The sequence below is a fragment of the Amphibalanus amphitrite genome, unplaced genomic scaffold (assembly GCF_019059575.1).
Source record: "Amphibalanus amphitrite isolate SeventyFive unplaced genomic scaffold, NRLGWU_Aamphi_draft 000842F_arrow, whole genome shotgun sequence".
Lineage (NCBI taxonomy): Eukaryota > Metazoa > Arthropoda > Thecostraca > Balanomorpha > Balanidae > Amphibalanus > Amphibalanus amphitrite.
Genome location: NW_024882336.1, coordinates 92036 through 109418, shown reverse-complemented (window position 1 = coordinate 109418; position 17383 = coordinate 92036). Strand labels below are relative to the sequence as shown.

Sequence of the window (17383 nt, the reverse complement as noted above, 5' to 3'; positions counted from 1 at the left end):
TTGTAAGAATCCTATAATTATTTTCGCGGCAGTATTTTTACTAGTTCGGAGAACGGCGATTCACCAACCAGCAACACGCTGTTTACGAATACGTGTACATGTATTACCAGAAATTATTGTATCTTTCGATACAGCCATGCTGCCCAGCACAGATCAGCGCCACGGCACGGTAGCACCACAAAGATCGTGCCCACCGCCCGCACAGGACAGCTAACGAGCGTAAACACATTGCAGGCAGGGCACGTCGGTCGCAGCACAGCGCTCTCCTATATACCTACGGCGCTGATCGATTCACAGGGGACAGGCACACCTCGTGGCACACACCTGGCTACAGCCCCACGCCCCCAGAGGCCGTGTCACAAAGATACAAAGAGTAGATGGTTGGATAGGAAACTGACCATCCGACGCACCACAATAAATCGCAGGACGACATAGACTGTTCACTGGGTGCCCATTGTGACAAGTTTGCTGTTTCGAAGTTCAAGCAAGCTACGTGAAATACAGGCGGTCTTATAAATGCGGTCACCCACCCAGTGCCCAGCTAGCTCGGATACAGATGGTTTCCAAGAACTCATCCTCATTGTATCGCATGGACATGTTTCGCTACGGTAGCGGACATCATTCTACCAATAAAGGCACGAGAAAACGGCATAGCAAATCGGCGGGCAAAAAATAAAGCGAAAACTACCAGCCTCATACAAATAGCGCACTACAGCAGCAAAAATGATAACGATTCTCTCTCGTGGTAAGCTCAGTGCCTTCACTGTACGCAAGAGCTAGGCGTGGACGTCATGCTTGCACGATACGACAACGATAGTCTAACGGTTACAAGGTATTATACAGCCCAACAAAACAATGTACAACTTTCTGTCAGCGAGCTCAAACCGACAGCACGGAACAGATGCAAACAGCTCTTGGCTACCACGCAAAGACTTCTCGCATTCACACACGAAAACGCTCTCCGATGCATCCTTTCAGTAATCTTCCGATCAGTATCACGCACAGAAAGAGCCAGTCGCAAAGAAATATTGAATTTCTCCACTAAACGATGGATAGATCTTCAGATACAAACAAAACCCAGTGGACATTTATAGAGTCAAACCAGATGTTATACACCCAAAGCAAACCAGTAAATTAAATCACTTGCTAAAACCAAAATTCAGCACAAAGCACCATCAGTCTGGGCCTAACACCCGCCGTCATGCCGACAGCAGCGCCAATAGCGGCGAAAGGACGAAGCTGCACCTCCGGTTAACTCCGCCAGATGGCAGGCCTGCGCGGACTGTTGTGTTGTTTTTGATCCGCGATGCGGCCTCTACCGGCGATACCGTCCGAGGAAAGCCTTGCAGTTGGGACAGTAGTGCTCCTTGTCCATGCACTCGTCCATGCAGCATGGAATCAGGCAGCAGCCCATCCAGCAGCTGGGGGCAGAGGGAATAGGTCAGGCACCCAGGTGTCAGGCAGCAGCCCATCCAGCAACTGGGGGAAGAGATGGAAATCAATTAGACGATCCAGCAGACAACAGCATATTTAGCAACTGGGGGAAGAAGGACAAAGCATCAATCTGACATTGAACTGAGATCACTAAGTGGGAACAGATAGTGGCACTTAGACAGACACTGAAGGATCAGGCAGCAGCCCATCCAGCAACTGGGGAAGAGGGAATAGGTCAGACACTCAGGCATCAGAGAGCAGTCCATCCACAGCTCGGGGCGGAAGGAACAGGTCAGACTCGGGGATCAGGTATGTGGCAGCGGCCCATCTAGCAGCTGGGGGAAGGAGGAACATCAGGCTCTGAGATCGAACAGCAACTAGGGGCCAGAGAAGAACTCAGAATCAGACACTCAAGAGATCAGGCAGCAGCCAATCTAGCAGCTGGGCAGATAGAAAGAACACAGAGAGACACTGAGATCAATCAGCAGCTGGGGGTAGAGGGTTGCTGCTGCCTGCTGTCGCGACGACACAATACTAAATGAATGGAGCGATGAACAGCCCAGACACACAGGCCGTGGTACTAGGCGAGGAGCACTTCCTCCCTCTCTCCTCACCCGAACAGAGCGATGAGCAGTCCGGACACCCAGGCCGTTGTGCTCGGAGAGGAGCGCACGCTGGTGTCGATCTCGGCGTGGCAGTGGGGGCACATCATGTGCGTCGGATTCGGTCCCGTGTACGGCACCGTCTGAATCACCGTGGCCGTCGGCACCGCCATCGGCACTCCGCCTGCGGAAACGGGAAATAGGGGGTGGTCACATGTCGGTCACGGGTCACATGTCTCAGTTACTGCCTAGTGCCAGGTACAGGTTATAATACAGTCGACCAGCGACCCTTTACAATGCTACTGTGAATACTGAAGCGCCAATATGGTCAAAGGATAGCAAGTTCAGGCTTTTATATGCAGTCCAAGTAACACTAAGCTCAATACAAGATAGAGCCAAAAGAGGAACACCGGATCCCATTGAAAGTCAATGGATGGCAGAGGCATCAATGAGGGATGTCCGCATTCTACGCATGCCTCGACGACAAACATCTCAATATATTGCAATTACTGCATTCAGGTTCACAGCGCTAAGGATTCAATATCATTTCAACCCTGAGACATTATCATCTATGCAGAGAACTGCGATTCCTTGACATCTCGAGGCTATCTCTATACGTCATTGCTTTGTGATAAGGGGCGCGCCTGCCGTGCAGAGGGTATCGCGTCACAGCAGCTGTTTGGTGACCACGGTCTGCCTCCGATAGCGACTATCAGTGCGATACGGCCCGCCGCAGCAGTCTCCCGGCCTGGTGTCCTGAACCACTCCCCCACTACCCCGTAAACCTCCCCAAAAGCACACGTTCTCTTTTCAGTACGGCAACCCGTGGCATACATAAGTTAGAAATCCGTGTCCCTCACCCAGTCCGGCATCCCGTCCCCCTCCTAGTTCAGTACTCACTACTCAGCCGGTGCCAGTATACGCCTGTACATACACGTCATCTCCTTAGTACGCCGACCGTACTCAAACCCATTTGGACACATCGTATCACGCACCTCTCTGGTCCGGCATAGCGACTGATACTCAGTCATCCCAGCCAGATAGGCCCCTACCTGTCTCCGTTCAGCCCTCCCCAGTCCGGTACCCTCAACGACATTCTCATATCCCTATCAGATTACCCCTTACATATGCAATCAGTTTCTAGTCCAACACGCATATCGATACCCCTTTATCCCACAGATAATTCGTGCCCCTCTCCAGTCTTGCAGCCGCATCGATATTCCGCTGCCACAGCCTGATAGTCCCGTATAACTCCTCTCACTCTCCCCATTCCGGGTCCGCCCCCTCCCCACCCCGTAACCCGTACGCACCTGGCGGCGGCCCGTACTGCCCGTACTGCTGCTGCTGCTGGTGCGGCCCGTACTGGCCATACTGCTGCTGTTGCTGCTGCGGCCCGTACTGACCGTACGGCTGCTGTCCGTACTGGGGGTAGCCGGCGGCGCCCGGAGGAGGCCCGTAACCGCCGTACGAACTCGGCTGCTGCTCCGGCGGCTTGTAGTTGGCCGGGCCTGCGGGAATGGACGGCATGGGGTTCATTATTGATAAATAAATAATTGAATGACCGAGAAGTCACGAACGATGGAGGGAGGTCGCGTGAAAAAGAGGAAAGATGAAGAGAGGAAGAAATAGGACATGAAAGAACTAGCTCGGGGAAGGAGGGCCGAGATGGCGAAGGTGAGCAGAAATGGGATGGAGGATTGAGACTTACCTTCATTAACCCACCGACTCACACGTCGCATCCAAAGACACGGACTAGCCGGGGACAAGACTGGGCACTAGACAGTTTACACCATACAGCTGACCCAACGGACAACATTCAGCAACGGGAAACACGAGATCCACATATTCACAGAACAGCGTGACAGCAGATGGGAAGCGGATGGGGGATTCCCGCTGCAGCCCCTCGGGTCAGCGGTGTGTGACCTCCCGTCCCAGCCGGAGCACAGGGTGGGCCTCAGCCGGCAGCTGCAGCCAGGGCCCACAGCATAAACAACGGCCGGGGGTTCCCCGCCCGTCCCCGCGACCTGAAGGTGTGCGGCAGAGCCACTACTGAGGACCGCGCAGAGGGCAGCTGAGAGCTGTGGGGGTCTTACTAGACACAATAACTGATCCTTCACAGTGGGCATTTATTGGGCAGAAACGACACTCGACCTGTGCAGTTGGCAGGGTTACTATGCATTTCAGACCCCATGAGACCCTGTTTTTCGGCGATAATTTATTTAATATTTATCCAATTGGCTTCAAATTTTCGCACAGCACATTTCAGCTCAAGCGCCAATTTTCGCTAATATGGTCTCTTAACAAAATATCAATTGTTAGGGTACTTGTCGTTGCCTCGTAATGTTAAAATCAGCTCCGTAAATCCGTCAGTGGAGTAGAGGCTATCCGTACGTAGGCGTGACGTCACAGGCACGTGACCATTAAGCTCCGCCCTCCCGGCGGACGGAGCGGTGACCTTGGCCGGTCAGTCGGATGCGTGGAGCCGACGGGGCAGTAGCCGCCGCACCCAAGGCCGTATGCCGGACCGGGGCGGCTCGCATTGGACGTGGCTGCCTTGCGGTTGCCGTTGCAGTAATAACGATACAGCAGAAACTAGCGCTCGTTATTAGCGCGCTAGCCTTCGGTATTGCATTTATCGCAAATTAGCCTGCACCTTGTCAATCAATAAAGATATATCTACTTCTAAGTTCAGTGCTAGTGACTGCATTTTTGCTTGATTGAACGTCATTAAAAAAGGCCGTTGATGTCAATTGACTGTGAACTGATGCAAGACGTCGGTCAGCCTACGTCAAATTTGCAAGACATGGTAAACAGTTACACCGTAGCATTTAAGAAGTGTGGTTAAAATATGAAATATATTATGCTTATGCGTATGCTTGAGATGGATTCATGTGATTGAACACCTTCAGAACTATCCCATTTTATAATTGGCTAGATTGAGGTCACCGGACTGACTACTTTCGACCCCAGGCTTTCGTGTTGAACTGCAAATAATTAAGATACCTGTAAGCAAGTACCCTACTGCCTCACTATTGGAGAGCTTGAAATGTTACTTTAGTTTCACAAAAAGACGCGATTTCTTTACTAGCCTATGCACTTGTTTCCATTATTCTGATGTCACATTTCTACCATGCGCAATAAATCGCACATCACATTTCTGCTCCCTTCTCAACGCTTCCCGAATAACGAACACAGCTCGTGGAGCGATGTCTGAGGCAATCGGAAGTGCTCGCGACTAATAATCCTACTCTGTTTTTTTTTTTTTTTTTGCATAGTTAGGTATAACAGCGTCTTCAGAAACAGCAATTGACGCAGCCAACCATATCGATATTTTCGAGTAGTGCAGAGGCTTCGCATGATGTCATAGGTGACAGAATAGTGGCACGACCTGACCATGAGGTAGGCGCCAGAATATGCATTCATTCAGATATTCAGATAGTGCATGACTCAGCATTCTTCATATGCTGAGCTGGATCGGTGTTGATATACCAAAAAGAGAGAAGCGGCTTCCAACTCCCCCAAATGAAGAGCAAGCTTTCGCCCAGGCACTTCCTGTCGATTCCATGTATGTTTCCAGTGCACGGCCCCCGTGCGACCTCTCCGCGGTGCTGCCGCCGACTGAGCCTGCATAGACCCAGCGCGGTCACGGCCAGTGGGCGGAGCTTAGTTGGAGCCGGCGCAACGTGATTGGCCAGCGCTCCCATCCAATCCGCTGCGGTAGCGAACGAGCCTCTATCCGGGTGCAAAATCTAATTAGTATCACGAGCCAATGACAAGTGCTCTAAATATTGACATTTTGTTAAGAGACCATATTGATGAAAATCGGCGCTTGAGCAAAATGTCTAATGTCAAAATCTCAAGCCAATTAGACAAAAACTGAAGAAATTATCGCCGAAAAACAGGGTCTCACGAGGTCTGAAATACATAGTAGGTGGCTTCGCAAAAGCAGCACTTCATCGCTATTTTTATCAGATTGATAATAGCATTCGCTGCACGTAAAACTTAGGGCTGTTCCTGAATATAAATGTCAGCATACATTTTCCCACATACATAAATGGGGTAAGTTAAGTAGCCCCTGTCCAGCCGGGCTTTCTCTTACCTGGCGGAAGGTGTGGGGAGGCGCCCTCGCTGATGGCTTGGTTATAGCTGGGAGGACCCTGATTCGGCTGTTGGTAGTCGTGGGAAGGCGCCGATGGCTTACTCATGGTGATTTCTCTGGGTTACTGGAGATAAAACTCTGTGGACAGAGGCACGGGGTTAGCTAAAGGTATGTGCCACACGGCGAGTCACTCAACGAATTGCGTTATACGGCGGGTCAGCAGTTTAACCTGCGTCAGTCAGCCAGCTCAGTATGTGGATAGTCATTCGGTAACTCTGGTCCATAAAATAAATCTGATTCTGATTATAATCAGATGTCTGGATGTGCAATGTTGTCTCTTGAGTCTTGATATCTATCAATAGCCAATATTGCACATATTAATGTCAAGAATCGTCTCCTACTGTCCGATGACATCGCAGCACCATATCAGAAGCAATCTTTATCACCATCCCAATAATGTTTTTACCACTACAACCGGCTACCGTCGCCAATCCTACTTCTACAAGTGCAGCCGCACTTTGGGCCAGTCCCCGCGCGCCGCTGATCCATCGATAGTCGACTGTACAAATCCCCTGGGGGAGGTGCACGCCGCAGTTCGCCGAAAGCCGCCGGGTAAACACGTCACCCGGCGAGCCGTCCGTGACCGCCAGCGTCCGAAGGCGGGACGAGTGGACAGTGCGGCACGGAACTGTGCTGCATTTCAGTGTCCTGTCCAGATGTGGGTAACAGTTCAGTTAGATAGCCGTTCCGTCTACAGTCCAGCACAGACAGACAGCCGCCCGTCCCGTCCTGTCCCGCCGTGGAACACAGTCCTTCCAGACAGCCGTCCTGTCCAGTCCAGACAGAAAGACAGCCGTCCCAAAGCAGGCCGCCAGAGAGCCGCCCGTTCTGTCCCTTCTCGCCAAGTCACGGACCGCAGCTCCGCCAAGACAGGTGCCGCTAAGTCAGACAGCCGTTCTCCCTGTCCCGCTAAGCCAGTCAGACAGCCGTTCCGTCCAGCCCCGGCGGCTCGCACGCAACGCCACCACCGCCGGGGCCGCCGGTTTATCGATTAGTCGAGACATACCGGCGCATGGAGCAGCGTCCGAGGTCACGGCGGCCGGCCAGCGACGCAGCACAATGTCCCGACTGGTGGAGCGGGACGAAAAGGTTACGCGCTTATCGACTAAGTCGAGTCATGTTTGTCTTTCCTTAAGGCGTTGGATCGACGCAGCTGTGTGCTTTTCATATGGGCGTTTGACGGTGGGAAGCCAGCGGCAAACCCCATACGACCGGACAATAGGCGATGAAACCGTTCAATGGCGGTCACGTGGAGAACTTGGCTCCATGTGACGACATATTCCTGACAAGCAACAGGCCGCGACATTTTCGTGCCAGGCGTTATTACTAACCATGCGACATCCTTGCAGTTGTTAATGTTAAAGCTCAACAAGTGTCAGGTCCGCACTAGCGACTCAAACTTTCGCCTGGCCTCCGACAGTTGCCAGTGTCAGCCAATGGGGTCGTGGGCTGCTCGTCCCGTTGATCTAGTTGGCTACAGACTACCCCCAGTCTTGGGTTTCAATTAGCCACACTGGCAGTCCCGTCAGTACTATTCGGTCATACATCGTTCGCCGTCAGTCTGAAAGTCCGTCAGTCTGGCTCAGGTCCACCAGTCTCAGCCAGTCACAGAATACCATCCTTCAGTCCCGTCAGTCTAAGCCAGTCACGGAATGCCAGCCTTCAGTCTCAGACACCTCACACAGCTACATTCGGCCACGCCGCTCCAGCCCACGGCGGAAAAGCACGGGGCAGGGAACAGTTCCGTGGCCTTCACTCCACCTGACCCGGCGGACCGCATTATCGGCCTCCTCTGGCTCACCACCGCGAGCGGTGAGCGCGTTGCAACAGGCAGAGCGGCGAGAGTTGCTGGGTAGAGCAGGCAGAGCAATGGGCGCCGATGGGCAGAGCGCTAAGCGCCAGCCGCCCCCCCCCCCCCGCCGCAAATGGGCGGCCAGTCAGCAATTTTCACCAGCCCAGCCCCGCAGCCGGCTGCAACAACGAGCCACCCGGATGCGACGGATCCATTCACGTGCTGAGCCACCAACAAACGCTGCCTGCTCGTACAAGGATCCAGCCGCATCGCACCGTCAACCGTGTGTTATTCCAACACACATCGGTTCTCGTAAGGCGCTGATGTGTAGAGCGTTTGGACAGCGCTCTCAGTCTCAGTCTGTATAGCTGACGCCACCACAATAACAAACGACCGCGCCAGGGCGGCGGATAACCCGGCACCGCCGCGGGCCGAGGAAACTCCGACTCAGACGGCCTGTGGACCTGACAAACGGCTTAAACTCGGGCCACTGAACGCCTGTCGAATGGGAGAAGGGCAGGGCAGGGCCATGGTCCGTCCGAGGGCAGGGTCTTGGCCGCCGCACCGCCATACGACCCTCTCAACAGGCAAGCCATCAATATGCCGGAGCGCCAATATCAACACAAGATTCCTGAGGGCGAGATAAACATTGCCTGCCATAGGATCAGCTCCATCCCAGCCACAAGCCAAACCCACTCACCCTAAGAACACACTGCAGTCTTCCACTAAAACTCCTGTAGCTGTGACCGATTCAAAGGCTCGTCCGCCACACCCTCCTCTCTCTCGACACCGAGGTGCACTGCGCCGTCTGCGCAGCACACGCCGCGCCGACCGACCGGCCGACGACGGCCGTGACGTCACAATGAGCGAACGATGACGTCATCCGCGGCCGAGTGGCACCACGGCGGGCGGCTCTTCTTCCGTGATCCGGGGAAGCCCCACGTTCCTAATCTGCGCGGCCATAGGTTATGGTGACGGTGGGGTCGAGGAGTGCGGTGAGCTGCGGTCTGGCGAACGTTCAGGAGCAGTCGGCAGGGAGGGAGGGAGAGGGAGAGGGAGAGGGAGAGGGAGAGGGAGAGGGAGAGAGAGAGAGAGAGAGAGAGAGAGAGAGAGAGAGAGAGAGAGAGAGAGAGAGAGAGAGAGAGAGAGAGAGAGAGAGAGAGAGAGAGAGAGAGAGAGAGAGAGAGAGAGAGAGAGAGAGAGAGAGAGAGAGAGAGAGAGAGAGAGAGCTGGGAGAAGTCTCACCGAGGACAGCCACTAGCTCGCCGAGGTCCCTGCGGGCGCAGCAGGGTTAGTCACATCAGTGCCCGAAGTCCGAGACACCGACAAGACATCGGCATCGGTCGTGCCGTGCGGTTCGTTGGATAACAACAAACGAGTTCATAACGGACACTACTGCACGCATCCATCCATACCTATATCGTGTCCCACGCCAAACATATGTGGAATAACGAGACGTACAACTCAATGATGAAACAGCCCGAGGGAACATCAAACACGCATAAAGGCAAATAATACGTGTCCCAAACCTGTCCCCACCAAGCGCCCTTTTCCTTTCGAATGACGTCAACGTGACGTCACACCACTGAACGACTGCCACGTCATCTCATGCCTGGGCAGCACTGTGACAGGGCGAGAAGACGGCATTTGACGTCACGGGTGACGCAATAATGATCAGATAAGCAGCCCGAAGCAGGCCTGAGAAGTGAGAACCGAGGCCACCCAATTGCCCGGCCGCGAGCACGTTGTGACGTCCGATGAGTCAGCGTAGTGAAACTGCAGAGGAGCAATGTTGCCGCGTGGGCCCAGGAAGTGTAGACGCGTGCAGTGTGACTGTGCACCCCTTGGTGCACCCTAATAGCATACACGTAGTGCTTAAAGGGACCCTCCCACCTTCAAAAAAGTTAATGAATTGGCATGAAAGTGATGTCGCTCGGTTCAGAAAGAGCAAAAACGAATATCTACCAAATTTCATCGAAAAATATCCACCGGTTTTCAAGATATTAGACTTTTACTTTTGTTTACTTTTTGGGATCTCCGCTGTTCCTAGCGACTTTATTTGAAAGTGCGGCATTTGTTGCGCGCAAAGCAGCATATACCACCGCGTGCTACAAAACGTTTTAGTCAAACATTTAACGGACGTTCGAAAGCCTGATGACGTCATCAGATTCCCGTAATGGTTAAGAGATAGGGACCACGCTGGTCCCACCCTGCAAGTAAAGGGAAGAAATTTCTTGAACACCATAAAGCTGCGGGGGTTGCGACCAGGATAAATGGTGGTTTCTGAGCCTGGCCGCAAACTTGGCTATCTCAACTCAAAACTAATGTTAAGGTGGTAGGGTCCCTTTAATAGAGAATAACCCATTAGTAAATAGAGAAACACCAGAACATATAGGGAAAAGTGGATATGCGACAAAGGAAAACAACGTGTCTAGGTAGGTATAGGTGATCATCAGGTGTGTTGAATATAGATCGCAGTAGTCGATGCTATTACGCCAGTATGATGAATGGTGTTTATTATTATGTGACAAGAAGGAAGACAAGCACCCAGTTGCCCATATAAAATCAAAAGACGGACAACCACTGAAATGATGACAGCCAGGGTCAGCCAGGAAAGAGTCCGTGCATTTTAATAGCCGAAAAGATATCCAAACAAATATCCAAACAATGCATTCCGAGAGCCAGAGCAGCTACCTACATGAGAGCTGTAGTAGCAACATGAGGTAGTTGTTATACGGGGCTCAAAGGAAATAAGTGCGACAAGGCACTGGAATAGCTCGGCACGATGTGTCTGTTGTCAGCGGTTAGGTATAATGAACCGAAATCCAGTCGTCGACCTGTGCCGAGCGCAAAGGACTCGCGGTAGACCTCCGCCAGCAACGACCCAAAAGACCAGCAACCAGCTTGAACACGGTTTCGATTCAGTTCCACAAGATCGATGACGTTGCAGTGATAGAGAACGTTACGGACCTAGGCAAAGAACACCAGACTTCAACTGGCCACTTTCCAGTATCTACTTGGCTCAGTTCCAACCAAATGTTAACATAGCGAATTCCCCCGACAAGGCTTTTCAAACTTGGAGTTTGGATGGTCTCCTTTTGATATTGTAACTTCGCCGAAATCTAGCATCAACATCAAATAGGAAGCGACCGAAACGTTGTTAAAATGTTTCATCGAGATTTCACTTTCCTCTCCACCAACCCATTGTCAATGCCCAATGGGCATCTCAGACGCCAAGCGGTGAGGCCCTGAGGTAGCATCTGACCATTGACCGGTAGTACAGGGCCAGGCGAGCGAAACTGAAACGACCGATTCCTACCGATGCCACGAAGCGAATATTCCAACCAGACATCAGAAGCGCCTACCGGCTCCGCGTCAGAGGAGCCTGTGTACTGTTCACCTAAATATAGCTCAATCGCGAGAGGATCAATACTGGCGACTGACCAAGTCAGATCATATCCATACACGGTACACCCGAGAAGACGGCAATGGCGGACTCAACTACAAGCCTTCAGCAGTTAGAGCGGGGGCACAACTCACCAGTTTCATTGAGAAAAAAGGATTATAAGAGACTGATCCGGGAACTATTGAGTTACTGGAAAAAGAGACAGTCCTCACTCTAAGAAAAACTCGCTTGAAGCCCGAAATGTCCGAGATGGAGGTGTCGACTTTCGGCTTTCTTCGTTTCTTTTCTTTTAATCAAATAATTTCGATCTGTGCTGCTTCTTAGCGGGCGGTCATCTTAGCGACCAGGTGCTGCGCCACAAACCACTGGCGTTATCTTTGAGTTTGATAACGCCAGTTTCAGCTGCACCTACAATCTTCTGAGGCTGCTAGTCAGCTTCTGTTTATCTATGTCCCCAAGAAGATAGCTCAGAGTGTCTCTATTAGATGGATATTGCGGGACCATATCACAGACCCATCCTTCATCTGACATCTACATTAAAGTCCAGCAGATTCGATTTGAACTATTGATGGGCTCAAAAAGCAGGTGCTCTAGAGAGAGTAGCAAAGGTACGAGTAATTATGAATGTAAAATGAAGTCTCAGGGATTCTCTGAAGATTAATGAATCCATGGACCACAGCTCCATGGGTATAGGACAGTGAGCCAATTAAAAAAAAAATCATTCTTATAACTTGTGTAACCTTTCGCTCAGCCTCACACCAAATGCTTACAGGATCATTCATTTTTTCTAATTTTTGTCAGCTTTCGCTAAGCCTCATGCACATCTTGTCAATTCCTGGATTCTTCTTCCAGGAGCACTTCAAGGTCTGTCAGGTATCAGGTACAAAGCCCTTGCACTGCACAGTGTTGGTCACTTTCATTGCTCAGGGTTACATGAGCAGAGTTAATACGCATTACAAACGGACTACAATGGTGAGCGAATAGGAAAATCCGTTCCTGATACGCATTTACTTGCTCATGTACCCCCGGTAATTGATGAGACAAGCCTCCCTTTCCAGTACTTTCAACCATTTTGGTCATGATGGAGGGGCAGGTGAATGCCGTAATCCAGAACCATCACAGATCACCATTTCTGCTGGGAGAAAGGAGTCAACGGCAAACCGGACTGCCACTAACTGGCCCCAGACTATGTTGTCTCAGACAGAGCTGGGCTCCTCCAAAATCTGCCCCACACCCTTGACCACACCACAGCTCACATCTGCACTGCACTGCGACCGCAGTACCTGCAGGCCCTGGCCGGGTCATGGGCTTTTATGGAGTCCCTTGTAAAAGACTGCTCTTTGACCTACCTACCTGATCTTGTCAACACGACCTGTTTATTGGGTATTCTTAGAGCAGGCGTCTCACACGCTGCCACCGGTTTGGGAAAAGTCGCTAGATTCGTAAGGTCTAGATATATTTCTACCAAATCGTTTTATAGGGTATCATGTATCATGTATCATGTATTAACAGCAATCACGAATGCCGGTTGGCCCTGGTGATGTTAAATCTGGTTCACACATTATGCACACATCAGTATCGCACATACACACAAGTACATACACACAAGTCTGGGGTAATTACATAGTGGCAATTTAAAAAACGGAGTCAGTTTATTTTCTGAGGGGGAGGCAAAGGGGGGGTACAGTGACGTACACACTACACAGATAACTTGTTTCCCGGGAACGCCTTATCGGAGCCAGGCTTGAAAGGCAGCGTTGGAAAGCGTTCGAGTAGACAAGCCTAATTAGTAATGCAAATTATCATCGGATTGGGCCTTGGGGGGCGCAGGGGGAGATTGCCCCTTGACCGATAGCCCGGGAACAGCTGATCGGAGCCAGGCTTGCAAGGCGACATTGGAAGCGTCTCGAGTGGATGAAGCTTGGCTCCGATCAGCCGTTCCCGAGCTATCAATCAGAGGCAATCCCAAGCACCCCCCCCCCCCCAGTATCCCAATGATAGTTTGCATAACTGATTAGGTTTGTCTACTCGAACGTTTTCCAACGCCGCCAAATGGTAGGTTGTGGGTTGTTTTTAGGGCCTTGGTAGGTTGTACTAGGTTGTAGGTTAGCACTTAGCAGGCTTGTAGCTTTCATTTGTTTGTAACCTAGCTATAATACCAAAAATATATGGGATTAATTATTATTGATTTACTTTTGCCTTGCTCATTGTTGTCATTGTCAGCATTGGCATAACCTGCGTCCTGCGGTAAATATTTACAATTCAAATAAGTCTGATTCACTTTTCAAGCATAAATTTTGCATATATTTACATAATTTGACATCCTGAATTTAAATATGATGCTTACATGTGGCACAAATGTAAGAAACACATAACGTAACCTGTCCTAACTCACCCTTCCTCTTGCGTCCAACTCAGCGGGACAGGGGGACAACGTGTAGAGAAAAATAACAACATCTATGTACGACACGAGTTTCAAGGAACAGCTAAAGCAAAACAATTTGGGCTGAAAATAGGAGCCACCAAATGAAAGCATTTGACGAGCTTCACCAAAAGTCGCAAGCCGCGCAGCATATTTACGTCTGGACAACGAGTTGCGGGGAAAAGTGCTGATTGTGTTGCAGTTTTAGGAGCCGGTGATTAGGCTGGATTTTTGGGTTACTTTTTCGTTCCGATTCATGTATTTCATAGTGTTTGGCTTTTGAATATTTTAGTTCTTTCAGATATATATTACTTGCCTTACAACTTTTGTAAAAACGTTTCATTTTTTTATAAGCCGACGTTCAGAGTCCTAAAAATACATCAGCACTACAATCATTGTAAATTGTAAACAAACAAATGGAGCACCACTTGGCTCTGTTCCAAGGCCAGTTTTTAGTTTATCTGGTGGTTTTCTTGCTCTTGTACGTCGTTTTGTTGGATGCTTTGAATCCCTTAAGATTGACTTATATCATATATAAGAAGCATGTTGACTGAAAACAATCTGAAGTATCCAGGAGGCTGACAGAGGTCCTGACTAGTGACTACTGAGCAATATCAATATCAAGTTGAACAAGTTATGAAATTTTGGTTGATAAACGCAAGTTGATCGGGCTCATATATCAGCAAGAAAAAGTAAAATTAAAAGAGCTTATTGTCCATAAACAAGCTGTAATATTGCAGACCTTGGAGCAATACTGCAGAGCACGTTGAGCAGGATCATGCCAGAAAATGTTGACTGATGAGCGCATATTGATGTATTGGTATGAATATTGAATGATAACTTACAACAGCAAGATAAATTAGTGCTAACTATCAAGTTAAAATCTAGAATGAATGAACTTGGGCAGTTTTACTATGCTTAGATGCTATGCAGATTGTAATGTGCATCAGGTACTCAGTGTCTGGCAAATGAAACATGCGATCATTCCATTGCTACTGGAGGAGAAAGCTTGGATCACTAAATCCACTTAATGTTGATTTTGATATTAATCATCATCACTGTATTTCTTGAAAAAAAGGATTGTAGTAAAATTGTCAATGTGACAATCCATGCAACAATGTGATCATTTTATGTGTTCATAGTCATTCGTGATAGTCATTATTGGTCCAATATACAATGGCAAAGCTCTCAGTCTCAGCGTTTCTTCCTGTGGATGGCCAGCAGTGACTCAGAGCTTAGAAGTATTAGTTTTCTTCACAGGGCTGGGATAAAAAGTACTGAGGGTAATCTTCCACCAAGGAACTCTACTTTGACATGGTATGAGATGTAGGCACAAGTAGGTAGGTGCTCAGTTCCTATAGTCAGTAGTTGTGTATGTTTAGTTGGGTTAGCTTAGATCAGATTGTTAGTTTTTTAATTTGCCAAATGTCCATAAAAATGTGACCCGACCCGAGCAATGAGCATACCTGAACCTGACTTGACAGCTGATCTAACCTCAATCATCACACATATTTGCAGCCTACCCAAGACCTGCATGGCAGTAGCACCCAGTTATAGGTAGGTACTCACCCTAACTCAATCTTACCTGCTAACCTTCAACTTGCCAAAAGTTAGCTCACATTGCCAAGCTGTGTCCAGGGAAACAGTCAACTGAGGAACTGGCTCATTGGGTGGCTGGTGTGAGTCTGTGAATTTAAAGTGTTTCTTCTCTGAAGCTGCTCTGCACTACTGTATATGTCATGTTAGATGCTCAGAAAATGTGGGAAATGATTACTAAGCTACTTTAGTGCTTTGTTAATGCTCAAGACATGAACAAGTACAGATCCTGCAGGGTACAGCTATGAGTTAGGTGCTAGGTGAGTATGTTATGTGAATGTACTGTTCCCTGTTTGACCGTAAGTATACAAACAAACAACTCCAAACACACCACAAATAACTTAAGCCTTTGAAGGCACAAAAATGTTTTGATTAACAGGACAGGTTTACAATATACAGGGTGGGGCAGCATAATCGGGAATGCTTTTTGGGCTCTGATCATGAGTAGGCATGGCATTATTTTTATAAATTATATTATGGCAATGAAACGCCCAAAAGTTGTGCATCATCTGACATGACTACATCCATGAGCATGCAACTTCCTGGAAAAGAGCAGCAAAATAGTTCGACGGTGCTCCAAGTGCTTTGCGCGCGCCCATAGACACTAATGTTAAACAAGTAAAACAAGAACATTTTGTTTAAAACCCTGCAATTCCACGTAAAGGTTGCTGGGCAGGTCAACGTGTTATCACGGACGATAAGGATTGTGTGGGGATACTTAGGACAACAGGTTAACGTAATCGTCGTAAAATAACTCTTAGCAGAGGACATACAAGATGACTCACTTGAATATAAGGAAGAAGCACTTGAGCATATTAAAAAGAAACAATGTTCAAAACTTCAGCGACAAAAAATCTTATCACCGACTGGAATACGATAAAAAAGAATGGCATGCCATATAGGGGATTGTATCGAGAATATTCCAGCGGTCATGCAAAGTAAACATCCTGTTGGGGTGATGGACCTATGGGTGGTCTTCAAGGGAGGTGCACGTGGTGCACCCTACTTCATCGAGCCCGGATAAAATGAGCACCTCTGGTAAATACAACCGCACTCTGGCAGACTCACGTGAAGCCGTCGGAAGAGAGGATCACTGACGGTCCAAATCACGTCTTACGAGGACTCTGTCCGTGCTGGTACTGCAGTGAGGACGACATGTTATTGTGTAGGGCACCTCCACCTGAGATGAACCAAAAACTTCTGGTCCTTCAACTCCGCCGATTTAAATCCGACCAAATTCTTTACATGGAGCGTTTTTTGGTAGAAGTTTAATGAACAACTTATCATCAGTAAAAACAGTCTTCAGTGCAAGGTACGAAGCTGATGGGCGATCATGGACAAGCAGGAGGTTGCACGTGCATGCGCGTGCTTTTGGACCCGCCTTGAGAAGGTCATCGACGCCGAGGGCGGTCAAATAGGATGAGGGATAGGTAAAAGGTGACCGATTGATAGGATGTTGCTAAAATAGTGCTTGGAGCTATATTTTTAGATTCATGACCAAATAATCCCGTTTGATATTTATTCCCGATTATGCTGCCCCACCCTGTACATCCTCTGTCCTTGGGGGATCTTGCTACCAAGTTGAGGTATGATGACTGAACTTCAGGATTGATCAACCTTTTCTTAGCCACTGCTTATAAACGAGAAAGACCAAATGCTTGTTTGTAAACTGCGTTGAAAATTTAATGATCCACCTTCAATTCTGACATGAAGACACAAATGAAATAGTTCCCTCTCCTTTTGGAATACACAAAGCAAAATATTTAATACATTTTAGTGGATGGACAAGAGCAATTGGCATAGCTTTCCCCCAAGTTAACTTCTGGCACTCTGACGCTTATTCGCTTCATATTTTGTGCGCGCCCTAACTCTTCAACAACAACAACAGCTTCATATTTTGTAACAAACGCGCTAAAACTGCAATATAACAGCACTATATGCTTCTTGACAAAATGCAATAGTATTAAAAATT

At 49.1% G+C, this 17383-nt stretch overlaps 1 protein-coding gene across 5 annotated transcripts; it reads right to left on the bottom strand.

The window, feature by feature from the left end:
- Positions 1-81: 81 nt before the first annotated feature.
- Positions 82-17291, bottom strand: LOC122366978 (lipopolysaccharide-induced tumor necrosis factor-alpha factor homolog). Of its 5 annotated transcripts, none has more exons than XM_043339708.1 (5): positions 17232-17291; positions 6136-6273; positions 3347-3544; positions 2049-2220; positions 82-1421 (listed from the first exon to the last, which is right to left on the bottom strand). In XM_043339708.1, the coding sequence occupies exons 2-5, from the start codon at positions 6239-6241 to the stop codon at positions 1316-1318; spliced, it is 582 nt and encodes a 193-aa protein (XP_043195643.1). In that variant the 5' UTR covers positions 6242-6273; positions 17232-17291; the 3' UTR covers positions 82-1315. The 5 variants fall into 5 exon arrangements, with proteins under 5 accessions (XP_043195643.1, XP_043195644.1, XP_043195642.1 ...); XM_043339709.1 differs by lacking the exon at positions 17232-17291 and adding an exon at positions 13944-13981; XM_043339707.1 differs by lacking the exon at positions 17232-17291 and adding an exon at positions 13789-13976.
- Between the last annotated feature and the right edge of the window lie 92 nt (positions 17292-17383).

What these genes read in the sequence shown, in the direction of transcription:
- LOC122366978 (XM_043339708.1), bottom strand. Translation starts at nt 6,241, where the DNA reads ATGAGTAAGCCATCGGCGCCTTCCCACGACTACCAACAGCCGAATCAG. An exon ending in GCAGTACGGGCCGCCGCCAG is followed by an intron (nt 2,221 to 3,346) that starts GTGCGTACGGGT and finishes CCGTTTCCGCAG; the next exon opens with GCGGAGTGCCGATGGCGGTG. An exon ending in CTGCTCATCGCTCTGTTCGG is followed by an intron (nt 1,422 to 2,048) that starts GTGAGGAGAGAG and finishes CTCTGCCCCCAG; the next exon opens with CTGCTGGATGGGCTGCTGCC.